At 54.7% G+C, this 24,434-nt stretch overlaps 1 protein-coding gene and 1 long non-coding RNA gene across 10 annotated transcripts in view; both read left to right on the forward strand.

The window, feature by feature from the left end:
* Nucleotides 1-24,434, forward strand: part of PPFIA1 (PPFI scaffold protein A1) — an 88,936-nt gene that overhangs the window by 23,443 nt on the left and 41,059 nt on the right. For 7 of the 9 annotated variants that reach the window (XM_040466054.1, XM_040466051.1, XM_040466052.1 and 4 more), the window contains exons 2-9: nt 16,121-16,222; nt 16,506-16,670; nt 17,055-17,129; nt 17,481-17,582; nt 17,790-18,011; nt 19,523-19,669; nt 21,233-21,367; nt 22,988-23,071. In XM_040466054.1, coding sequence (XP_040321988.1) covers nt 16,121-16,222; nt 16,506-16,670; nt 17,055-17,129; nt 17,481-17,582; nt 17,790-18,011; nt 19,523-19,669; nt 21,233-21,367; nt 22,988-23,071 — 1,032 coding nt within the window. Of the gene's footprint in view, nt 1-8,836; nt 9,152-16,120; nt 16,223-16,505; nt 16,671-17,054; nt 17,130-17,480; nt 17,583-17,789; nt 18,012-19,522; nt 19,670-21,232; nt 21,368-22,623; nt 22,699-22,987; nt 23,072-24,434 lie in introns of those variants that run through there. The other 2 variants (XM_040466059.1, XM_040466058.1) reach the window with 2 other exon arrangements.
* Nucleotides 3,087-9,296, forward strand: LOC121023869 (uncharacterized). Its single transcript, XR_005787526.1, has 3 exons — nt 3,087-4,575; nt 8,890-8,894; nt 9,286-9,296. It is a non-coding gene; the product is annotated as an uncharacterized LOC121023869 (long non-coding RNA).

The raw sequence follows: 24,434 nt of genomic DNA on the forward strand, positions 1-24,434 counted from the left end.
CGAGTAACCACCACACCCAGTTCGGTTCGCTCTGCAGCAGAAAGGTAACAACAGCACGGGACGCAAGACTCGTACCCGCTGCCCGTGAGGAGACAGCACCTTTTGCCTAAAAGGCCGGGCCTTCCAAACAAGAAAAGAGCGACGGCTGAGCCAGCCGCACATTTAAGCCCGAAGTCAGACGCTAGGGGGGGCTGCGCTCATTTACCTTGGAGAGAAGCGTGTCTCCTCTCAGTGTGCCAAGAGGAGAATACACAGATCCACATAAAAACTCGTATGGGAGAGTTCACGGCGGTGTTGTTCACGAGAGCCACAAAGCAGAAGCGCTCAGACGTCTGTGAGCGGGTGACTGGGCAGCAGAACGCGCTCCGCCCGCACGGAGGAGGAGTATCATCCGGCCCCGAGCACGGGTGCCGGCCCCGACACACATCCACCACCGGCGAACCTCGAAAACGTGATGCCGAGAGAACAAAGCTCGGCAGGTTGTCAGAAACGATTCGCTCTCACCGCGGGCAGGCCGGGGCTGTGTGTGCGAACGCCACCTGTCGGGGTCACCGTAGCCGGTAAACCGACCGCGTCCTGTGGCGAGATCTTTGGGTTCAGCCCTCAGTGAAGGTGGTTTGGGATTAGTGACGCTGATCGCTAAGCCCAAGGCAGAAGACTGGCACAGTTACTACTTTCTTAATAGATCTTATGCTTTCTAAAGCAGTTTTGGGGTCAGCGCAAAATTGAGGGGGAGATACAGAGATCGCCCTCGTGCCTCCTGCTGCCCCCGCCACGCACAGCCTCCCCCACCGTCCACGTCCCACCAGGGTGGCACATCTGTGACAGTCCGCGAATCGACACTGACCGTCGTCATCACCCAGAGCCCATGCTTGCCATCGCGGTTCCTGTTGGTGGCGCACGTCCTGTGGTGTAGACGAATGGACAGTGACCGTCCTACAGAGTAGTCGTTGCCCTGAGACTTGGTGCTCTGTTCATCCTTCCTTCCCTTCTAACCCCTGGCAACCCCTGATCTCTTTACCGTGTCCGTGGTTCCGCCTTTTCCAGAATGTCATCGAGTTGGGCCCTGCAGTGTGTGACCTTCTCAGATTGACTTCTTCCCCTTGAATTCATTTTCGGTTCTTCCATGCCTTTTTGTGGCTTGAGAGCTCACATCTTTTCGGCACCGGATAATACTCCGTCGTCTGGGTGGCCCCCGCTTGGTCGTCCATCCACCTGCTGGAGGTGTCTTGGTTGCTTCCAGGTTTTGACAATTCTGGATGGAGCTGCTGTAAACATTTGGCATGGTGCGTTTTCAACCTGGTCCGTCCGCAGATTTGAGGAAACGCTAAGGTGGTGTTTATTTTGTTTTTCTCCTCCAAATAAAAATCACGTTCGGTTTTTGGACAGAACCAGTTCAAGATGACGGGGCTTTGGTGCCTCAGTCTTTAGCAGAGTCTAGTTCCGGGAGACCAGACTGGGCCTGGGCGCCTGATGCTGGTGACTGTGGATCCCAGGCAGGGGACCCGGTACAGGAGAGAGGCGGGGGCCCGGGATCTGTGGGTTCCGAGCGCTGCCCAGCCTCGCTGATCCTTGAGAGCAGTTGGGGACCCGTGAGGAGAAGGGGGGATGGGCTCCAAAAACTTGGGTGTATGACGCGCAGGAGGCAGAGGTGGAGAACGTAGGCTGTTCCACGAGGAAGTTTGTGCGGAAGATAAAGGTGCGGGTGGACGGGAGCTGCGGAGCCCGGGGCGTCGCCCCTGAGCGGGGTGTGCTCTTACCTCTGGTGCGTGGGGTGCCGTTAGGAACCGACTTAACGTGTGGAGGTGTCTGAGTGCCTTCATTTTGGCAATACGGCAGGTTGAATCCGAACCCCAAACCCCGTCGGCACCCCTGCTTCTGCAGGCTGCCGGTGGGAGTGGGGGTTGCCTGGGGAGGGGGCTGCCGGACAGGTGGCGCGTGCGTCGACGGTGTCCTCGTTCGGTCGGGTCACCTGTGGTCTGAGGCAGGACGCCGGTGCTGCTGCCCATGTTTGTAGATGCTTGACCTAGATGGAGAACTCGACTTGTTGCCCCACACGGAAGGATGGCGAATTACCCGAGGAAGCTTTTCAGAATACATGCTCCGGTTGCCTGGTGGCGCCCTGATGGCGGACACTCGTCTGTGGGGCCCAGAGTTTACGTGTGCCAGAGGCGTGTGCAGCCCGAACCAATGCCCAGCTTCCTGGCTGATGGGCTGTGAGCACTGGAGGGGGCCGTACGGTGCGAAAAGAACCAAAATACATATTCCGGTCTCCCCTGCGCCCCGCTCCCCCCAAATGTTGGTTCCAGAGGGGAGGCCGAGAAGCCGCCTAGAAACCTCCGGGGCGGATGCGTGCTTTGCCCGGCTTGGAAACGGCCTCTGGCGGCAGGAGGAGCCGGTCAGGGGAACGCTGGCTGATCACGGGTCTGAGGGTCTGAGGCGGAGAGGACAGCCGTGCGTGAAGGAGCAGCGCCGTGTTGTTCAGGGAACTGTGGGTCGGTTGGGACCACGCGTTGTGCGTGAGGCACGAAGCGGTGAGCGAGGTGGCCGGAGAGAGCGGTGGGGGCGGGAGAGGGGTCTTGCAGAGCTGACTCCCGGAACCACCCCTCCAGACCAGGGAGCTGTGGGAGCCGGGGCAGCGGGGGAGGCAGCAGAGACATTGCAGAAGACACTGGTGTGAGGTAGAGTCAGCAGTCCCCAGCGGTCGGTTCGCGTGGAGGGAGGAGGCGGCAGCGATGTGACGTCCAGCTGTCTGGCTCGGACGCTGGGTGGATACAGTCCCGTACCGCACCGGGGCGGAGATTCGGGTGGATCCTGGAGTGTGGAGGACGCCGATGAGCTCGGTTTGGAGAAGATGGCTTGAGTCTCCTAGAAAACCTGGAGTGGAGACGCATCGTGGGTGGGTGGACAGTCGCCCCGAGTGGGAGGGGGCAGCCTTGGACCGTGGTCAGGCAGGCATGGTGTGCAGGGTGGGCTGGGGACCGAGGATGCAGCCACGGGAGCACCAGCGGGTGCGGGGTGAGCAGAAAGCGTGGAGATGGGGCGAGGCAGGAGGGCGGAGGAGGGAGGAGGGAGGAGGCTCCCGATCGGGCAGGCGTGGGGAGTATGCAAGGCGGCCCTGGGTCGGCCATGCCGAGGGCATCACTGGGGTGCCCGCCAGAGCTCTTGCAGCGAGTGCAGTGGTGGGGGCCGAAGCCAAAGCGTGGGGGCTGGTGAGAGAGCAAGAAAAGGAATCGGGGACTTCCGGGGGAAGTGTGTGTCCACGTGGGCCCTGCACATTCTGCTCGTGTCCTGTTCTGTTTAGAAAGAAGAAAAGAGAAGGGAGGTTGGTCTTTTTTTTTTTTTTAATCCAAAGCAAATACATACTTAAAATTGAAATTAAAGAAGAATATAGACTGAAAGTCTTGTTTTCCAGCCCCCTTTCCCACTCACAGTGGGGGACCTTCATTAGCAGTTTGGTGGCTGTCCATCTATATCTTATCTTATGTACATATGAAAAATACGCGTGTATGTTTGCGTTTAACCAAATTGAGGTCACGTTGAAATACTGTTCTGCACCAGGCCTTTTTGGACTCAGGTTACACGATCTTGATGATTTCATTTCTAAGTACTAAGAACGAGCATACATTTTTTCAGTATCTGTTGCTTAAACCGACAAGGAAAAATACATTGTATGTATTGGGATTTTTTAACTGCTCATGAATTTTACTCTGATGCTTGCAAATAGTGATCGGGGATTGAAAGTCGAGTGCTGTTGCATTTACATGGCTCTAAACGTCCAGTGCGTCCACGGGTCACGTGCTACGGAGGCGAAAGTTTGCTGTTTGCTTCCTCAGTGTCCCCTGGTCTGTCTGCTCTCCCGTCAGTAGGTTACCACATAGATGGTTATCCAGAAACTTCTCATACCCATAGATGGATAGCTGAGCCTACTTTTCATCAAGACAGTGGGGGTTTAGAGCCTAAGATTTGCTGATTAGTTTCAGTGTATAAACTTCCCGTTTTCTTTTTAGTCCAGATTTGACATGCTTTTAAACCTCAAATGGAGGCAAACAGCTTCTATGGACAGAAAATAATCCAAGCCAGTTCAGCATGTCAGGTTTTCAGGTGTTCCTTTCCGTTTGCTGAAAATTACAGCCTGTTTCTGTTGTGCTCTGTGTCTCTGCACTGAGAACACACGGGTTCTGTGCCTTCTGTGAGGCTTTGCTCTGTGTCAGCAGGTTAGCAGAACGGCGAAAAGTCATTAAGAAAGAAAATGGGGCCAGTGATGGACACGGTCAAAACCACAAGCTGTGGTGATGTCACTCGGGCGACCAGGGGGAGGGCGCAGGACAAGGGAGGGCTCCGAGCTGGGGGTGGGTGCGAGGCGTCACCCGTGCTTTCCACCCAGAGTCGTCCTCCTGGAGCCGCGGGGACAACTGTGTTCGTCACTTTGGGAGTTGAGTGTCGCATCCGAGCCATGGGACTTCGTTTAAAAGTGGCCTGATGGTGGATTTTTATGAACAGTGTCTGGTTCGTACGATCTGAACCCGTTACCCAGATCTGGGCCTCTTGTCCTAAAATGATAAACACCAACGTGTGATGGTTTAGTGTTGCTTTTCTTGTTCTCGGTTCTGGGAATGTCCAAAGAAACACACATCTGCTTTGCTCAGATTTCTATTTAAAATGGGAATATTCCAGTGACTATTACATCTACTCAGTTGCAAAAAATACTTCAAACTTCGGTTATGGTAAATAGAATGTCACTGCTAGTAGGATGCTTGGTGTGCAGTGGTTTTTTTTTTTTTTTCCAACATTTATTTATTTTTGGGATAGAGAGAGACAGAGCATGAACGGGGGAGGGGCAGAGAGAGAGGGAGACACAGAATCGGAAACAGGCTCCAGGCTCTGAGCCATCAGCCCAGAGCCCGACGCGGGGCTCGAACTCCCGGACCGCGAGATCGTGACCTGGCTGAAGTCGGACGCTTAACCGACTGCGCCACCCAGGCACCCCTAAACAAACATTCTTTCTGAAGAGGAGAAAGTGTGGCTGCTGACCCGTGGATTTCTTGGTGGTCACTGCGTAGGTCATTTACTGCTCGTATTTGGGGCTGTTTGAGCTACACCAGTTTTTCTCTGCAATAATAATACAAACAGTGCACATATGAACGTGTTTTTTTGGGATCTTAAACTCTGGAATTTCCTGTCGAATGTTTATCTAAACTCCTAAGTTTAAATTTGCTTCGATTCTTTTCACTTGAATTCTTTTGTCTGAAGAGAAAGGTTTTTCTTTAAGGAGTAAAAGTAGTTGTCAAGTTTTCATAAATTTGTTTTCTGCTGTGGCCGAAGTGGTGTATCGTGGAATGATTTGGCTGTTGAATTTGTTGTAAGAAACTCATTTAACCAAAACAATGGGAAGTAAACATATTCTCTTAATAGATGAACCAAGACAGTTTGGGACTTTATGAAAAACGTAATGAGACTTTGGACTTTGGTGATGAAGGAGTGTTACAGGAAGAGTGCGCCAGTGGGGGTGTGGAGGCAAGGGGCTCATAGCTGAGTGCAGGTGGGGCTAGGCCGGGTCCCATCCGTTCCCAGGGGCCTGTCGCCAAGATCAGGGAGGCTGTGGGGTGTCCCGTCTCCTCCTAGCTGGGGGCGCAGGAGTGATCGGGAGGCTGTGCGGTGACCAGCGCCTCCTAGCTGGAGCATGTTGGGAATTTGGAGCCCTGTTCTCACGCCCCGCAAGCTTCTGGAGTCTGCTTGTGGTGTTTTGACCAGGTATTTCGTTGAAAGCCAGTGAGCTTTGTTGGGAATAGATGGTGAGACGTTTAAAAATAAAGCGCTGATATCCAGCCCTCCTGGACCTATGGTCCTGTGACCCTGCCAGGGTGTTGGTGTTCTGGTCCTTTGTCCCCCCCCACGTCTCTGCTTTCTTCCTCACCTGCCTGCAGTCCTGTGGTCTGTTTTCACCACAGCCTGGCCTGCTGCTCAGCCCCGTCCCTGCCTTCACTTCACCGTCCTTACCCGGCAGGAGGCTGCGCCGGTCAAGTGTGTTCCCGCATCCACCTTCGTGACCGGTGGCCTCGGGGGCCCTCTCCTCCAGGCAGCCCTCCTCCTCCTCAGTGCTCCTTGCCCGTCCTCACGCCTTATGCAAGTCTGTCTGCATGTCACTTGCAGTGACACTGGGAGACGGCAGAAGAGGACTTCCGTAAACCCCACCACACAACTGCCAGGCCGTCCGTGTCCGCGCCCCCGTGTTCAGCTGCCGTTCCAGCTCAGGGGGCTGCGTGCTCCCAGGGAAGGCCGTCTGCTACCGCACCACCCCCGTGATCTGCTCTCAGTTGCGCAGAGTGGCCGCTCTGTCGGCCCCCTCTCCCCTGGCTTCTCCCCACCAGCAGGCATCTGGGTCACCCCCCAAGGCCTTTCTTGAGCCTGTGACTTGCGTAGCCACCACCCTAGTTCTGTCCCCACCTCCCCACCCCCACCCCGGCTCATGGCTCTGTTGCCTCTCCTCCTGTCCCTGGTTCCCTCTGTGCAGGCAGCAGGCCTGCCCCCCCTGCTCCAGGACTGCCGTGCTGGAGGCCCCCCACTGACCTCCTCTAGGCAGTCAGTCAGCTGACCCCTCTGCCAGGGTCACACATGCGGAGAGCCCTTGACTCCTGAGACGGCCCCTCCCTGGTTCCCTCCTGCCTGCCGACCACTCCCAGTCCATCCCTTGTTTTCTCACCGTCCGGTGTTAGATGGGCACATGGCTGGGACCTCACCTCTCTTCTTATCCACACTCAGTGCCTTGTGATTGGCCTGGAACGAGGGTGCTCTCCTACCTGCACCGACACCGAACTCCAGCTGGGGGCCTCAGCTCTGCTCCGTGCTGCCCGCTGACTGTCGTGTAACGTCCCAAATGGAGCACGCCCACGCGGGCTGTTAGATCTCTCTTCCAGAGCCCCGCCCCGCTCAGGAAATGGGGACTCTGTCCTTCACTTGCTGGAGTCGGCCTGGGCCTTTCTCTCCCGCCCGTCTGTCAGCAGGCACTACCGTAAAGCCTGTTGGGAACCCGCCTGCCTCTCCCGTGCCCTGGGCCTGCGTGTTACCGCAGCGCCTGACCTGCCTCCTCACTTCTGGCCTCCCCCTCCTTCCAGGGGACCCTTTAAGACTGATGAAGGGCACAGCAAGTGGAGGCACGTGGGATGCTGTGTTCCGTCTTAGAATTCTCTCTCGGGCTGCGGCAGCTCTCTAACCCTGGTCTTGATTCAGACCACTCCTCTTTCCCGGGGGGGTTGCCGTGGCCTGGGAGCTGCTGTGCCACTCGTCTCTTCCCCCAGCCCCGCTTTTGCACTGCTCCCGGGGGCTTTCGTTGACTCAGCGAACCCTTTGTGTCTGAGCACTGCCTGGGACTTTGAACGGTTGGCCTGCTCCCTCGGGAGGGCCCTCAGAGTCTGTAGATGGACGACTCCCGGAGCCTTCGGGATGAGATCCGGGCTCCGTACCGGGGTGCGCGTGGGCCTGCAGTCTGGCCTCTGCCCGCCCAGCCTCCCTTACCGCTTCCCACACGCTGCCCGAGCCCCTGACGTCCTCCCCACTCCCAGACGCCGCTTTGCTCTCATGACGAGGCTCTCCTGCCACACGGCTCACGGTTCACCCACCGTGCCGTCTCCGTCGGTGGGCCTCCGGGTCAGCGCGCCTGCCTCCCACCACACGCGACGTCCGTGCTGACCCCCCCACCCCCACCCCCACCCCGTAGCCCGGGCCTTTCTCACTCGGGGCGCGGACCGCGCTGGGCCTCTTGTTGGTCTGTCTGTGTGCTCCGCGCCCTGCGGAGGGGCCGGGCCCGCCTGTCTGCCGTGCAGCCGTCGCTCGAACGAATCGTGACTTCCAGTCGGGATGGCAGCACAAACGTGCTTCGACAGAGCTCACTCCCAACGGCAGTGGGAGAGTGAAATGTAAGTAGAGAAACAGACAAACGAAACAATACAGCCACACCCCCAGAAGAGAAAAATACCCCTCAGTATAGAAACGGAATAGAAACCCAGTGCGGTAAGCTGGAGTTGGCCAGATTCCCCCGCCTGCTGTGCTCCAAGCACCGAGCATGCAGGGCCAGTAGGAAGCTTGGCTCCTGTCGCCCGGGGTCACAGGGACCAAGGTGTCCGGTGGAATTAGAACTCAAATCAGACTCGCTTTTTGGAGCTGGTTTTAGATGAGGCTTCCCCACGTTAAGGTCACTGTCCCCAGTACACTGGGGCCTTGTGGGAAGTTGTGGGCCTTGGGAGGATAGGAAGCAGGGCCTGGGCTGTGCCACAACGTCCGGTGACTCTCTCACAAGGTCTACACCGTCTGTAAGGAGCCAGGCAGTGGGAACTCTCTGTCACCGTGGAAGCCTAGTTCTGGCCTGAGGCCTTGGGAGGCCCGGAGGGGCAGTGGCTGGACTCTAGGCAGGGAGGGAAGTGCCGGCGGTATAACCTACGCGGGTTGAGCTGGAAGCCAGATCCCACAGCCTCCAGAGTCGGCCCCTTACAGAACGATGCATTTGCTTCTTCCAGAACGCATGGGTAGTCTGGTAAAACTGTCAAAGTAAGTGTGTTTGAGATGTTTAAAAAGATAACATCCCTGAGGAAACAAATTCTAAAGCAAACAGAAATGATACCAGAGAAGGAGGGCAGGACAGAAAACAGTCTGAAGTCTAGTGAATGAAGACGGTGTTGGCTGGAACGATGAACTTGGACCGGACATAATTAGAGACAGAATTAGTGAATTGACCCAGATTCCTGCACAAGGGGACAAAATATGAAGATAAAAACCCGAGGCCCTGAACCAGGCGGGCCTGCAGCCACCTGCCCCTTGCGCTTGCCTGCCGTGTGAGTGACCGCGCATCTCGCTGACGCCGCGTTGAGTCTGGTTCTCCTTCACCTACAACAGGAACAGTATTTTCTGATACGAAGTCTTGAAGATTAGATGCAAATCTCTCAACATTAGGCATTGGATGACCTGGCGGTCAGCTAAAGTTATTTACCAGAGCAGATGGAAAGCGAGGGGTTTGGTCTGATTCCCTCGGGTTCCCGTGGACGGAATCTCTGCGAGACCTTGCTGGGAGATCCTGGCTTCCTGACCGCGGGGCCCGTTTCTCAGTGCTGCCTTCTGGGCCTCTGAAGACAGCTCAGCACCCAACAGACTTTGTCAGGTTTGAAGACACGTTTGGATTGTTGTCATTTCGTTTCACTGTAATTTTTTTGTGTTTGCAGGTATGCCTTGAAATACTGAAGTAAAGTAAAGGGTTGTCTGTATTCTTTAGCAGGAGCAACCTTGTGTCCAAAGAGCACTGTGTGTGTGTGTGTGTGTGTGTGTGTGTGTATGTCCGTGTGTGTGTGCGTGTGTTTGTGTGTGTGTGTGTTTGTGTGCGCGTGTGTGGGGTGAATTGCCCTGAAATATCTAGGAAATGACTTGAACATCGTAAGCAGTTTGTTGAAGAGCCAGACGATTGCAGTGAGGTGGGTGCCCGTGGCACCTGTCGGGTGCTCTCCCGCTGGTTCCCTGACCACCGTCAGCTGTGAGTTGCGCTCACCGCCAGCCATCTGCTCTGTTGTTGTCAATAATGCTCTGGGCTAGAAATGCCTCTGCAAACTAAACCGGGCAGATTCTGCTTCCTTCCTGGGAATTGTACCTGAGTCAGTGTTTGATACTGTCCTGGCCCTGGGAGGGTTCCTCTGGTTGCCTTAATCTCCTCTCTCCTGCACAAGGGCCACCCTGCAGTCTGGGCTGAGTCTCTGCCCAGTTGCCTTTCAGTACGGCCTCCTCTGGCTTTAAACTTTGCCCGTGACGTCCCTTCCTTTGGAAGGAGGTTAGGAGTCCTCTCTTTTCCTGCCCTTCGTCTCCCTCGGCAACACCTCTGAACCAGGGCTGGGGACAGTGGCAAGCTTGTCCGGGGACACCCCTGCTCTAGGGGCTGAGCACTTACTTGGTGGAGGGTGGGCAGCAGCCTGGGGTCCATCACCGTCTCGGCAGAGAGCAAGGGCAAAGATGGCCGTGGCCCGGCCGCCTCAGCCTGCCCCTTCCAGCCAGGGTTCCGGCCTCCTTTACCTGAGCGGGGTTGGGCAGAACCAGGGTGCCCCGGCCTTCCCGCCACTCGTGCCCAGGATGCGGCCTCTGTAGCAGACGGGTAGCTGGGGGGGCACGGGATTCCCATGCTCTTGGCTGTAGCCTCTGCAGTGGAATGTCCACCTCCCTGAGCTGGGAGGAAGTGGGAGGTGGGGGGGGGGGTCAGTTTGGGCTCAGATATTACAGACTCCCCTTCCTTAGTGAATCATGATAGACTTAAAAAAAAAATTGGTGTTTCTTCATTTGTTGTGTGCTTTGCATGGCTTTGGAGACTGAATCGTTGTTGTTAGGCATAATTCTCCCCAGGTTTCCTGGGGGAGCGGGTCTGTAGGGCCTTCTTATGCTGGGAAGGTGAAAGCTGATCACCCATAGCTGTGGACTCTAGAAGACGATACTCTGGTTTACAAGGTAAATTAGGTGAAATGACCATTAGCTTATTATACACCCATGAAAACACTCACAGTTTCTGTAAATTACCTGCCTCCCCATCCCCTTCGGTGTGCTCCCCCTGAAATAACCACAGTCAAGAAAAAATATCTCTGGGGCGCCTGGGTGACTGAGTCAGTTAGGCATCTGACTTTGGCTCAGGTCATGATCTCACGCTTCGTGGGTTCAAGCCCGCGTCGGGCTCTGTGCTGACGGCTCGGAGCCTGGAGCCGGCTTCGGATTCTGTGTCTTCCCCCCTCTCTGCCCCTCCCCCACTCGCACTCTGTCTCTCAAAAATAAATAAAAACATTAAAAAATTAAAAAAGAAAAACTTTTTCTATTTTACTCTTTTCTGTTGTTGATTACAACAGTGCTGCTTGCTTTGTTATTCCTCATGGATGAGTACAGCTGTTCCTTGAACAACTTGGGGTTTGGAGTGCCGTCCTGCCCACAGTCGAAAATCCATGTATAACTTTTGATTCCCCCCAAAACTTAACTACTAATACCCTCCTGTTGTCCAGAAACCTTACTAGTAACACAAATAGTCCATTGCTACTTGTATTGTATGTTGTATGCATTATATACTGTATTCTTATTATTTTTTTATTTTTTATTTTTTAAAGTTTATATCCAAATGAGTTAGCATATAGTGAAAATTTCAGGAGTAGATTCCTTAATGCCCCTCCCCCATTTAGCCCATCTCCCTCCCACAACCCCTCCAGTAACCGTTTGTTCTCCGTATTTAAGAGTCTCTTTTGTTTTGTCCCCTCCCTGTTTTTTTATGATTTTTGCTTCCCTTCCCTTATATTTGTCTGTTTTTTCTCTTAAATTCCTCATATGAGTGAAGTCATATGATATTTATCTTTCTCTGACTGACTAATTTCACTTAGCATAATACCCTCCAGTTCCATCCACGTAGTTGCAAACCGCAAGATTTCATCCTTTTTGATTGCTGAGTAATACTCCACTGTATGTATATCCCACATCTTCTTTATCCATTCATCCGTCGATGGCCATTTGGGCCCTTTCCATACCATGGCTATTGTCAATAGCGCTGCTGTAAACATGGGGGTGTGTGTCCCTTCGAAACAGCACACCTGTATCCCTTGGATAAATGCCTAGTAGTGCATTTGCTGGGTCCTAGGGTAGTTCTATTTTTAGTTTTTTTGAGGACCCTCCACACTGTTTTCCAGCATGGCTGCACCAGCTTGCACTCCCACCAGCAGTGCAAAAGAGACCCTCTCTCTCCGCATCCTCGCCAACATCTGTTGCCCGAGTTGCTCATGGGAGCCATTCTGACCGGTGGCAGGTGGTGTCTCAGTGTGGTTTTGATGTGTATTTTCCTGATGATGAGTGACGTGGAGCATGTGTCGGTCGGCCATCTGGAGGTCTTCTTTGGAGAAGTGTCTATTCATGTCTTTTGCCCATTTCTTCTCTGGATTATTTTTTGGGTGTTGAGTTCGATAAGTTCTTTATAGATTTTGGATACTAACCCTTTATCTGATCTGTCGTTTGCAAATATCTTCTCCCATTCTGTCGGTTGCCTTTTACTTTTGCCGATTGTTTCCTTTGCTGTGCAGAAGCTTTTTACTTTGATGTGGTCCCAGTAGTTCATTATACTGTATTCTTAAAGGAAGCTAGGAAAAAAATTTTAAGTGACAGGGAAAGCAGATTCACAGTGCCGTGCTGTCTTGATACCTAAGCTTATTATCGGATTACAGGATGAATCGTCTGTCAGAACCCGCGTCGGTGCCGTGTCTTCCGTGACAGAAAGAGCTGCGGTTACGTGTGTTGCTAGCACTAGGCGTCAGAAATGAGAAGAATGCGAAAGGTTCACGTTTATTTGCAGGCGTAACAATTCATGTACTCACAACCAGACGTATCAGGGTGAATGCTTCATGACGGCCTGGGCCTGGTGTAATCAGTAGGTTGGTTGCTTCGTTGCTTCGTCTCGGCCCAGCCGATGCTTTTACAGCCGGATTCACAGTACAGCGCTGGACACATTGTTACCTTAACAAAACCGCCGGAGATAGTAGGCCGGGAGGCATCTTCCGCAGGGACCGAGAGAGGCACGCTGCAAGGTAATGTCGTTCTTTGAAAGCCAAGCTATGAGACAACACGTTACTCATTTTAGGTCAGATCTCACCCCCCTTATGCCCGTGCGTGCGAGGACAGGCTGTCCAACCGCACACAAGTCTCGCACGCGACGTTCTTCCCGATGGACGCCTCGGTGGTGGCGACACGCACGCGTCTCGCCTGGCCTCGCCGTGCGCTCCCTCGATTTTCACACACAGACACGCGCCTGGCAGGCGAGGTGATTCGCTGGGCGCCGTGGTGAGGATTTGCTGTCCGGGAAGCGGGGGCGGGTCATCCCGGAGGTCCTCGTGTGCGGACCTGCTTGGGGTGGGGGGGGACCCTCTGGGTGGGGCCGTCTTGGGTCTCGGGGCCCGGGGGGCGGGAGCGGGGGGAGGCGGGCACCCTCGATGCAGCTTTCCGGAAGTGAGTTTCTGTCTCCCTCCGTGCCTTCCCGTTTCCCTGTCAACGTCTCCGCAGACGTTGGCGGTGGTCCCCGCACCCAGGCCTCGGCAAGGTCCGCGTGGTGAAAGGAGCCGAGCCTCTGCCGGGGCGCTCCTCGCGGCGGCGTGCTTCCCAGCGCTGCCGCCTTCCTCGCCCTCCGGCTGCTTCACCAGCTCTCCTCTCTGCGCCGCCGTCTCCTGCGACCTCCCCTGGGCTTTTCCCTGAGCTCTTGGCCCTCTTCGGGATCCGCATCTTGAATCCCTTCATCCTCCAGCCCTTTCTGCCGTCTCCACAGTCCCACTCACGATTTCCCCGATTGGCTGTGTCGCACGTCCTGTGAAATCACGCGCGTCGTTTGGACGGTCCTCTCCGGCAGGGATTTCTTCGTTTGTGTTGGGCTTGACGGTTTCACGGAGTTGTTTGTAACGTCCCGTGGCATCTTCCCGGCTTTCAAAATGTTCCCCCCGTGGCGGTTCTCTTCGGTAGCATTGACTGTCCTTCCTGCAAAGTGCCTGTGTCATGAGCCTCACAGGTCCTCGTGGCCCCTGGTCCACAGGCTGACTTGGACCCGCTGCGCTCCAGAGCGAGTGAGCCGCCGAGACACGTTTGGTGGTGACCCGTGGGGTTCTGGGTGGCCAGGACATTGTCCAATGTCAGAAGAACTTGAGAGGACAGTCCCTTGCTTTCAGCGTACTTCCTGAGTTGAGGGACAGAGCCGGGATGGAACTGGTCCAGGGCAAGGGCTCTGGTTGTGCAGCCAGACCACTGGCCACTGGCACTTGTTGCCTTCAGGGCCCCGGGGTGAGCTTCCTACCCAGGGCCAGCCGCCCTGATCACACCCCCGCCTGTGTCCGCTCAGACGGTAGCCGCTTCACCCCTTCCTACCCAACATCTTGGTGCTCACTTGTCTTTCTCGTGAATAAATGTCGTGTGTGGCATTGTCCCCCCCGACAGGGCACCTCCTTCTGCAGGAAAAAGCTGTGCAGGCGGCCAGGGTCTCCTCAAGCGATTTTCTTGTGTTCTTCACGTTTTGTGTTGGAGGGGTTGACACGCGGAGGACGGTAGTTCCTGCTTCTCCGCCATCTTCTCTGGGGCGTCTGGGAAACCGTGTCCTTCCTCTTCGTGGTGGAAGCTGCTTCTCCTATCGTCTCGACCATTTTTAAAGCCAGACCCCTTTCTCAAATCACCGAGCTGTCCTGTGCCTGCATTGAAATGTTCCGGTTTTCGATCCTTCCCTTCCTTCCGCCTTAAGTTGTGATGTCAGGACTTCACTTGTCTTGCAGTTTGAGTCGAGTCCGCAGGTGTGCCTGTCTCACAGCAGTCCTACGTCCACAGAGATGCCACATCTTCCACACGAGACGAAAAGATGTCTCACAAAAAGCACCAGGGTTTTGCATGTGCTGGGGTGGCTGCAGCAAGAGCTTCGAGAATCTCCTTTTCTTTGTGTCCCCATGGTCCTCACGCTGGCCGGCTGGCCGCTGCCGCTGTGGGCCTCAGTACGGGTCAGGCCGTTCAGCCTTTTCTTGTCATGCCATGCCTCTTCTCTGCATCGCATCGCGGGAGCACGTCCAGCGTCCCTGGGGACATTTCAGACGGGTCCCAGGGTGTAATTCAGGGTTCATGGTATTGCCCTTAACACGGTGAAAATTACGAGGAACCCTGAGACATCGCTTTTCCTGTGGTGCGTGATTTACCGGAGAAGGGAGCTGATCAGCAGGTTCGTGCAACCCTTGAGGTGACCTTAGTGGCAACAGGAGGTGGTGCACACTTCCCCCCCGAGGACAGCGTCTGCTACAGCTCGTGTTAGGCGGTTAGGACTTAATCCTGCGTCTCCGCATTTGTTTGCCTTTCTCTTGACTGCAAATGGCACCATGTAGGTACGGTCTGTTTACGTGCGCAAATTTTGATAAGCTTTGCCTTGTTAGAGTAGGTTTGTGTATGTTTTCGGGTAGTAAACGGTACAATAGCCTAGTATCTGCCTAGGTTTCATGCATTCGTGGCCTACCTTTTGCTTAATATTTTTGATATCTCTAGGCTGCTCAGCTCATCTGCCAGTCTTTCCAAATGTCACACATCTCCAGAAAAGTTTCCAATGTATTTATTGGGAAAGAAATCCCCACATGGAAGTGGGCCTGCACAGCTCTACGTCAAGGATCAGATAGGCTTCTGGGGGTTCATCTTGTCCAGTCAGATTGCAAGGAATGTGGTCAGTTCTGTGGTCAAGTTCCCGTTGATTTGGAAAGGGTTAATTTATGAAGGAACTTGAAGTATGTCACCTGTTTGTACATTGATTTTCTAGAATTGCCGAAATCAACCACTTTCTGAATTTGCATGTCAGGCTGTTAAGTGAATCTTTATCTCATCGTTTGTCCTTCAGAGACAAAACCTCTGGGGTGCCTGGGTGGCTCAGGGGGTTAAGCGTCCGACTCTTGGTTTGGGCTCAGGTCACGATGTCATGGTTCACAGACTGAGACCTGCACCGGGCTCTGCGCTCGACCGACCGGAGAGTGTGCGTCCACTTCCTTTGAGCCCACCTCTACGCCCTGTCCCGGGTGGGCGCTCGGTATTGCTGGGAGAGAAACCCCACGCGGGGAGGCGGGCCCTGGCATCACTCTCCTCAGCGACGCTTCATCCAGAAAGTTTCCTGCTTGACTAAGGAAATCAGTCTTAAACTCTCCCTTTCGTCGAGAGGCCTACCAGCATTTTTGAAAAGTCCATTTCGTATGGTTGACTTTGATTGAGCCAGTTGTCAGGCTACGACAACAGCTTTTGGGGACCGTCAGCCTTTCCCCGCTGCCGCTCCGCAAGCCTGCTTCCCAGACGAGGCCAGAGGCTGGGGGTGGGCAGCAGCCTTCTCGGCCTGTTGCTCCCGAGTCGGCAGAGTTCCTGAGTCCTAGACCTGCCTGCCGGGCACCTGAAAATGTCTCTGTCTCCTTGAGTGTCGGTCCCTCCGAAAATCCCCGGGACTCCTGTGGGTGGTGAGGAGGGGACTGGTGTGTGTGATGCTACTTGAGGGTGGTGGGTGAGTGGGCTAGGGTGAGTGGACTAGGGTGGGCCGCGGAGGCCTGGTGCGCTCTGGCTAAAGACCCCCTGTCTCCCTCCCTGCCCCCAGGAGTTTGCGGCGCTTACTAAGGAGCTCAACGTCTGCAGGGAGCAGCTCCTGGAGAGAGAGGAGGAGATCGCGGAACTGAAGGCAGAGAGGAACAACACCAGGGTCAGTAGGCGCACCGCCAGTGTCTTTCCACGCAGGACCCCATCCACTCCCCTTGTCCACATGTCCCCGTGGAGCTGGCCGGGAGCCATGAGTTCAGCGTTCTCACACCTTGTCTGATCCGGGAGGAGAATTAAGGCTATTTTAACACGTGCGGGGGCGGGGGCGGCTCCCCAGCCGGGGACCGAATTGAAGGGATTCAGACTCGGTTTCGCATTTGGTTTCATTGGGGCCCAAAACTGAAAGTGCTGTTTAAACACGGTTTTCCCTTGGCCTCTCCCACCAGCTGCTGCTGGAGCACTTGGAGTGCCTCGTGTCCAGGCACGAGAGGTCTCTCCGGATGACGGTGGTGAAGCGGCAGGCGCAGTCCCCGGCCGGCGTGTCCAGCGAGGTGGAGGTGCTGAAGGCCCTGAAGTCCTTGTTCGAGCACCACAAAGCTCTGGATGAAAAGGTGCCTCCGGCCACGGCGGCTCTCGATTCGCGCACCTGCTGTGTGCCGTGAGGCACACGTCGCGTGTTTGTGGGACTGGAGTTTTCCTTTTAAGCTTCTCGAATTCTTGTAAGAAGACAGGTCTGTGTGGTTAAAAAGTAGCGGTTGGCGGAAATGTTGTGCGTCTCGATTTGCTGTTACGAATCGCGTAATGTATTTCGGGGAAGATTTTGCTCCAATGTGAAATTGAAAGCTGTTAACGAGCAAGTGTGTGAACGTTGGCATCCGCGAAAGACCTTACCAGCACTCTGTCAAGTGATTTGAGGTTAAGGGGACCTTCGGGTAACTGTACAGTAAGGAGAAATGAAACACCTACACGTACAAACTCAGTCCCTTTGTTTCCAGGTGAGAGAGCGGTTACGAGTAGCACTTGAAAGGTGTAGTTTGTTAGAAGAAGAATTAGGGGCCACACACAAAGAGGTAAGCTCCAGGCGTCTCCACGGGAGTTGATTTGAGGGGGTTTCCTTTTTATCCCTGGTCTTTAAAAAAACGTGTAAGACTCGCGGTGGGGACCGTCACCTGTCGCTTACTTTCTGACTGGCGAGCGAGGGCCGGCACAGCTCACTCTCTGCGCCCAGCTGCGCGGTCTCTTACCTGCCATCATGCAGCCGAGAATACGTTCCGATTTAGTTACTTGTTTCGTTCTGGCTGCAGGACATCACCGCCCGTTTCCCCCAAACTGTGCTCACAATTTACAGTTGTGTCTTTCCGAGAGGAGATTCTCTATCTTTACTTACGTCCTCACCCTCATATTCAATTCTTTGGTTTTAGCTAATGATTCTTAAAGAACAGAATAATCAGAAAAAAACCCTAACAGATGGAGTGCATGACATAAACCACGAACAAGAAAATATGCCGAGCACGAATGGAAAGGCAAGTCCTCAGGCTTTCTCTCTGTCTCTTCCCCGGTTCCTCTGCCCGCAGACGTGGGGGCGCGTGCAGGACTGTCTGGAGAGCTGCTGCTAAGGCGCGTGGCGCCCGCGACAGCCGGCACAGATCGTGGGACTTGACCCATTTCCCGGAAGTGCCCTGTTTCTTAGCTCGCCAGACAAGGCTATTTAAGGATTTTTCCCCCACCAGAGAGCTTCTGACGGTTCTTTAAGCCACGAGGAAGACCTCGCCAAGGTAATCGAGCTCCAGGAAATCATAGATAAGCAGTCAAAGGAGCAGAGCCAGATGAAGGAGCGCCTGGCCGCCCTCTCCGCTCACGTGGCCGAGCTGGAGGAGGACCTGGACACGGCACGCAAGGACCTCATCAAGTCTGAGGAAGTGAACACAAAGCTGCAGCGAGATGTCCGTGAAGTGAGTGGCGGTAGAGATGGCCACGCCGTCGTCGAGCCGAACGTGGGGTGTTCCGTTCGGTCGTTGCCCGGTGTGTCCTTCCTCTCCCACGGGTTTTGAACTTCGGGAGTTTTGTGGCAGCAGCAGCAGAAGGGAACGGTGCTCCGGGCCCGGGGCGGGCTGCCTCCCCGTCTGCGTGGCGGACTCTCCCCTCCCCGTGCTCTCCCCGGGAGAGGCGGGCGGGCGGGCGGCGAAGCGCCCACGGGTGCGGAGTGCGGGCCGTGCTCGCGGTCCGTTCCAGTAACACCCTCGGCACGTCCACACCGCCACGGTGCTGCCGGGTCGCTTACGGGGCCCCGAGCGTACGCGGGCGGCTCTGCTGCTCTGACCTGCTCGCGGGGGTTACGTGCCGCTGGTCGTGGCGGTCGGAGCGAGCGAGGGTGCGGCCCGCCGGCCGTGGGGCAAGATCGTGGGGGAGTGCAGCCGCTTCTGCACGTGTGGTCATTTATGGGAACCTGATCGTTGTCACAGAAACCAGTAAGGGCAGGATGGCCTCTCTGCCCCTCCTCCTGTCCCTGTGAGCTGCCCTTTGTGGACAGTCCCCTGCCCCCCCGCCCCCAGCCCAGCACGGCCACCTCAGGAAGACCCTCTCAGACCCTCGAGCCTGGATGTACAGGTGCACTCTGTCTAGTAGCTTAGTGTGGGTGAGGTCGTGTAAGAATTTAAAGCAAAAAAATTTGCAAAAATTACGTAACCTGTTCAGTGAAATTATTCTTTGGCGGGGGGGGGGGGGGGGAGGAGGCTCTTCAGCAGAGTTTAAGATGCAGACAATTTAGAAATTCATTTCTTAAGACTCATCACTTTTCATGTTAAGACTGCTGACATAAATTCCTTAGTAAACAAAGAGGGCTGAAAGAGGAATCTTCAGGGTAGGGGACAGGAAAGGCAGGGCAGAAAGTTCTGGTTCCATTTTCAGTGTTAGATACCGTGTGATACAATATTGTTACAGGATTAGGCTTCGGAAGGTTACTTGCAATTATATAAAAGTTTGCATTTTGTTTCAGTTTGTTAACACTTCTGCTTTAACTTTGGTAACTGGATGAGATTTCATCCATCTTTTCCCCGGGAAAATGATGCTTGTATCTCCCAGCGTGTGTGTTTCCAGACGCCAGCCCCTGTTCTGTGGAAAGCTCACTTGTGTCAGGAGGCAACAGACGTTGTGACTTCTGGGAGATTTTATTATACGTTTCTCTTGAAACACATCGGAAAAAATAAGCCCCGGGGACCGAGCGGCCAGAATCCCAAGCAGGCTCCGTCCTGTGGGCGCAGAGCCTGACACGCGGCTCAACCTCACAAACCGCGAGATCGTGACCTGAGCCGAAATCATCGGCTGAGCCTCCCCGGTGCCCCGAGGGTGCTGGTTTTCTATTTGATTGGAAGATCAGGATTTAGCCCAGTTTTTGTGTCTGGAGTGTGTTAACGTGTCCTGCGCTAGTCATTTCCCTGTTTTCCCTCTGAAATACCTGCTGTAGGCCGTGGCCCAGAAGGAGGACATGGAGGAGAGGATCACCACCCTTGAGAAGCGCTACCTCGCGGCACAGCGTGAAGCCACCTCTGTGCACGACCTCAACGATAAACTTGAAAATGAGATTGCCAATAAAGACTCTATGCATCGACAGGTAGCTATTTTTGCTGAAATTCATCCAACTTTTATTAATCACAGGTGAAGTTAAATACCTTTCTCCTGTGACATTCATGTTGGAAATCAGGTCTCAATGCAAAGTTTTTGGGATCTTGGAACATTGTGTTTAAAAGCGTGGGTTACTTCACCTTACAGGTTTTAATTATTCGGGATTTTTATGTAACCGTGTTATGGAGCTACACTGCGTGATTCTTCCTTCTGTCTTGTTTTAACTGCATGTTAATCTGTTGCCTGTTAGCGCTGTTTCCAAAGGGGCAGGGAGTGGCCAGGCAGCTGACCACTTTTGTTAGTACCTGGGATCAGGGGGGAAGGGCAGGTGCAGAAACATAGTCTGGTGTGAGGACGTGAGTCTCCTGTATTTTGAGAGGCCGCACGTCTCTTTCTTGGTCGTCACGGGTCATCTGGCGTTAAACAGGAGACCCAAACCCAGCTTCTTGGAAACATAGCGAGTTTGGTGTGTTTAGAAGTGTGTCATTAGACAGAAAATAATAATAAGAGTCAGATACTAGGAAGCAACTAAAAACCATATTGAGGAGCACGGTTTAAGAGCACGTAAGATGTTCCAGCGGTACCGGCTGGGTCCGTCGGTTGAGCATCTGACTTCAGCTCAGGTCATGATCTCGCGGTTCGTGAGTTCGAGCCCCACGTCAGATTCTGTGCTGACAGCTCGGAGCCTGGAGCCTGCTTCAGATTCTGTGTCTTCCTCTCTCTGCCCCACCCCTGCTCATGCTCGGTCTGTCTCTCAGTAAATAAACATTAAAAAAAAGAAAAACACGTAAGGTGTTCCAAATAATGACTGTAAAAGGCAGATCACAAAATACTCCGTACAGCATGTGATTTATTTTCTCAGGGTTTTAAAGCGGGATATGTGGTCTTTCTGTACACACAGAGCTGTATGCACACAGACAAAGTTAGGAGGCTGCGTATAAACAAGTGTTAACCTCACAGGAACCTCGACTTCTACATGATTTTTAAAATTACTTAAAAAAAATCCCTTGTCTAAATTTTCCCCATTGATTTTTTTTTTCAAGAGTGAGAGGGTTTTTCTAGAATAATCACACACTTGCAAAAATAACTCTGACTGGCATGAGGCATATTCTCAGAGGCTCTGTGCTGGCCGACGTGCCCACGGCAGTCTGCCCTAAGGAGCGAGCCCTCAGACAACAAGTCTGGTTATTTTTAAGAAGGCTTAGGACTGAACCCTTCTTTCCTTAACTTGGGAAGAACGAGCAAGCTTCTACAGAAGATGGGTTTTCTTTAACGTGTGGGAACTTTGTCTTTTGAAAGACTTTTTTGAAGAAAGACACTGAAGAAAAGCAAATACCTTGGCGAGAGGTGTTTTGCGCAGTGAAATCAGGCCCCAGGGAGTGGGAGCCGCCTTGCAGAAAGGAAAGGTTTACTCTGAAGCGGCTCCTGAAACAGTTGGCTTCTTTGAGAACCGATTTAGTAGATCTCTGCGTTTAGATTTTGTGTCGCTTTATTACAAGTAGAAACGGATGGAAGACTTGCTACATTTTGATGCTTTGCTTTCATTTCCTAGACGGAGGATAAAAACCGCCAGTTGCAGGAGCGCCTGGAGTTGGCGGAGCAGAAGCTGCAGCAGACCCTGAGGAAGGCCGAGACGCTGCCCGAGGTGGAAGCCGAGCTGGCCCAGAGGGTGGCCGCCCTCTCCAAGGTGGGGCCCGCCCTTCCCGCTGGGTCCGATGGCGGGATGGCGATGTTCACGGTGGCCTGTTCGCGTACCTTACCTGTCACTGTTCACGTCGGCGCGCCCAAGTCCATGAAACAGCTCAGATCTGTTTTCCGTGCTGCTTTGAGATCGGAACGCTTTTCAGATGCCAGGCAGCTTCCCCATTTCTGTTACCTCCGGTTTTGTCAGCTGTGTGCTGTTTCCAGTTGGCTCGATCTAAGACTCGCTGCTTCTCAGAGTTAAGTCAGCGACTCAAAGCTCAAGATAGCAGCCTTGGATAAGAGAAGGACAGGGGTGCCCGGCTGGCTCAGTCGGTGGAGCGTGGGACTCTTGACCTCAGGGTTGTGAGTTTGAGCCTCCTGTTGGGTGTGGAGCTTACTGAAAAAAATAAATAAATGCTTTTTAAAAAGGATACAATTTTTCTCAGAAATAGGAACATCCTCTTCTGTTTTAAAAATAATCAAAATAAATTTGTAACAGTTTTTTTTATTAAAAAATTCTTTTGATGTCCACTTATTTTGAGAAAGAGAGGGAACGTGTGCACGTGCTCGAGCAGGGGACGGGCAGAGAGAGGGAGAGAGAGAGAGAGAGAGAGAGAGAGAGAGAGAGGGAGGGCCAGAGGGAGAGAAAATCGCAAGCAGGGTCCATGCCGTCGGCACAAAGCCGACACGGGGCTCGAACTCACAAACCGTGAGATCATGACCTGAGCCGAAACCAAAGGTCAGACGCCCAACTGACTGAGCCACCCAGGCATCCCTGTAATAAGTAAATTTTGAAGTAATTCGTTCACTGGTTCAACAAATACAGACGAGGCCTGTGCCAGACACAGTCCCTGCCCTCCCAGCTCTCACGGCCCTCACCACCCACGGGGGAAGCCAGCGGTTGAAGAGGCAGTTTCCAGACGTGACGTGGTCGGTGCTGGGATCGAGTGATCCACACGGGCCGAGAGAGCACATGACCCGGCAGACGGTCCAGCCTCCCGGGGCCTCGGCCGAGGGAGCCTAACGCAGGGAACCTGTCCGTGCTTCTGTCTCACCGGCTCCCGTGCAGTGAGGGCCCCACGGGGAAGGCGTAGGCACGGGATGCTGACCCTCATGGCTGACGTCGGGTCGGGCAGGTGGTACCGGGCGCCCACAGACCGACAGCTCCAACAGAGCCTCTCCTCTCCTTTGTGATCTGCGTGTAAAATCTCCGTTTCTTTTCTCCCCTGTCCTCTCTCCTGTCCCCGGTCGGCCTTGTAGTCCGACCCTTTATCTTCTGGACACTCTGCTGCTGAGGGAGCTAAACTGTCGGAACTCGCTTCCCAGCTTAGGAAGGTAGCACGTGTGCGTTGCTCTGTCCCGCTTGCTGCTTCCTGCTGTCCGTGCTCAGGGACCACGGGCGTCTGCCGGGGGAGGAGGCACCGTCCACGGATCCGGGGCCCGGGGTGGGGACGAGCACGTTGCCGAGCCCCGGTCACCAGCTTGGAGGCCCACCGCTTCCCACTGGCACGCGTGAGGCCGGTAGGGCGTGTGAGCAGGCGGAAGGCCGCTCACGGCATGTCGTGCGTAGGCACAGCGTGTGGTGCGGGGCGGCCGGCTCTTCTGACCCCGATGTCGCCCACAGGCCGAGGAGAGGCATGGCAACATCGAGGAAAGGCTGCGGCAGATGGAGGCCCAGCTGGAGGAAAAGAACCAAGAACTGCAGCGGGTACGTGTCCGAGCCGAGCGGCCGCGCACCTGGCGGTGGCTGAGGAGGCGGCGCAGGCCGGGGGTGTGGGGGTGGGGAGCGGTGCCTTGTTTCCCACTTCTCCGCACGTGGACGCCGGGCCCCCTCTCGCTCCCGTCAGGGGTACAGTGGCCTCTGGTGCGAGTTGGACGCTGGTGAGCGCTCCTAGCACGTGGGCGATGTTCTCCGGACGCGGGGGCCCCGTAGGCAGTGCCGCCCGGGGTGGAGGCACCCGCGTAGCCCACGGTGCCCACCAGCTCGTCGGCAGCTACTCGCGGTGCACGCGGGACCTTGCAGGTGCCCCTCGGCCAAACCAGAGGTGCTGGCCTGGGGTGAGGCCCGTCCTAGAGGAGTAGTCCGCTTGCTTAGGACGTGACATTGAGGTCCTGAAATCAGGTCACAGGCCTGACCTTGGTCCCCACACCCTGAATGACTACTCGAGACGGAAAGGCGTGGGTCGGGGTGGATGTTCCTAAGAAGAGGAATAGCGTAATCGAGCCTTGACGAAAGGGAGGCCCGTGTCCCTTGAATCCCCTGAGACTTTTCCCTGGAGGAGCTGGTCGAAGGGCCACATGAAACACCCAGGAGACAGACCAGGCAGCGGCCACCCCGCCTTGGCACGTCCATCCAAGGCCGTCAGGTTTTGTTTTCACCAGAAACTCATGTGCTTGGCCCTAGGTCACAGAGCATCACACATGAGTTTCCGGGCAGGGAAGGTCCTGACGCTAGCACGAGATCACGTGTCGGCCGACCCCGGCCTCCCATCACACGCGCGCGCACAGGCAGACGCGAGCCTCTTGGGCCAAGAATTTGACCTTACTTACTTAGAGATGCACGTCATTACTTTCAGGACTGGATTATAGTTTGAAAGGACAGGCGTTGAGATAAGGATTCTTCTATAACCGAGGCAATTCCAAGGAAACTTTTAAGCTGTTTTGCTTGAAAAATACGTGGGTGCTGATCCCTTCTTGGGTGGCCAGGGTCTTTTCCAAGTGATGGCCGTTGCCGTGGGTTAGGTGTGACGGTCGTGCTTTCTGTTCACTGCTCCCAAGGGAAGAGGTGTCAGCACGTGTGTCTTACAGATGAGGGAACGTAAGCAGGGGCGGGGGCGGGGGGTGCTGACCGTTGCCCAGCCTGTGGCGTGTCCTGTGGGCTCCTCCTCCTACCTGGACCCCCTGGCTGCAGGGCACATGTCTACCCCGTGCCCTATGGCCCTCCACCCAGGAGGAGCCCCCAAGTGCCGCCGGCCTGTTCCCGCCGCTTCTCTTTTGTGTTCGTCAGGATATGGGGCAGAAACGAGCTTTTGAAACCTTGCAGTTGATGACAGTTCTATAAAACACAGACC

The sequence above is a fragment of the Herpailurus yagouaroundi genome, unplaced genomic scaffold (genome assembly GCF_014898765.1).
Source record: "Herpailurus yagouaroundi ecotype Mexico unplaced genomic scaffold, PumYag 569, whole genome shotgun sequence".
Taxonomy (NCBI): domain Eukaryota; kingdom Metazoa; phylum Chordata; class Mammalia; order Carnivora; family Felidae; genus Herpailurus; species Herpailurus yagouaroundi.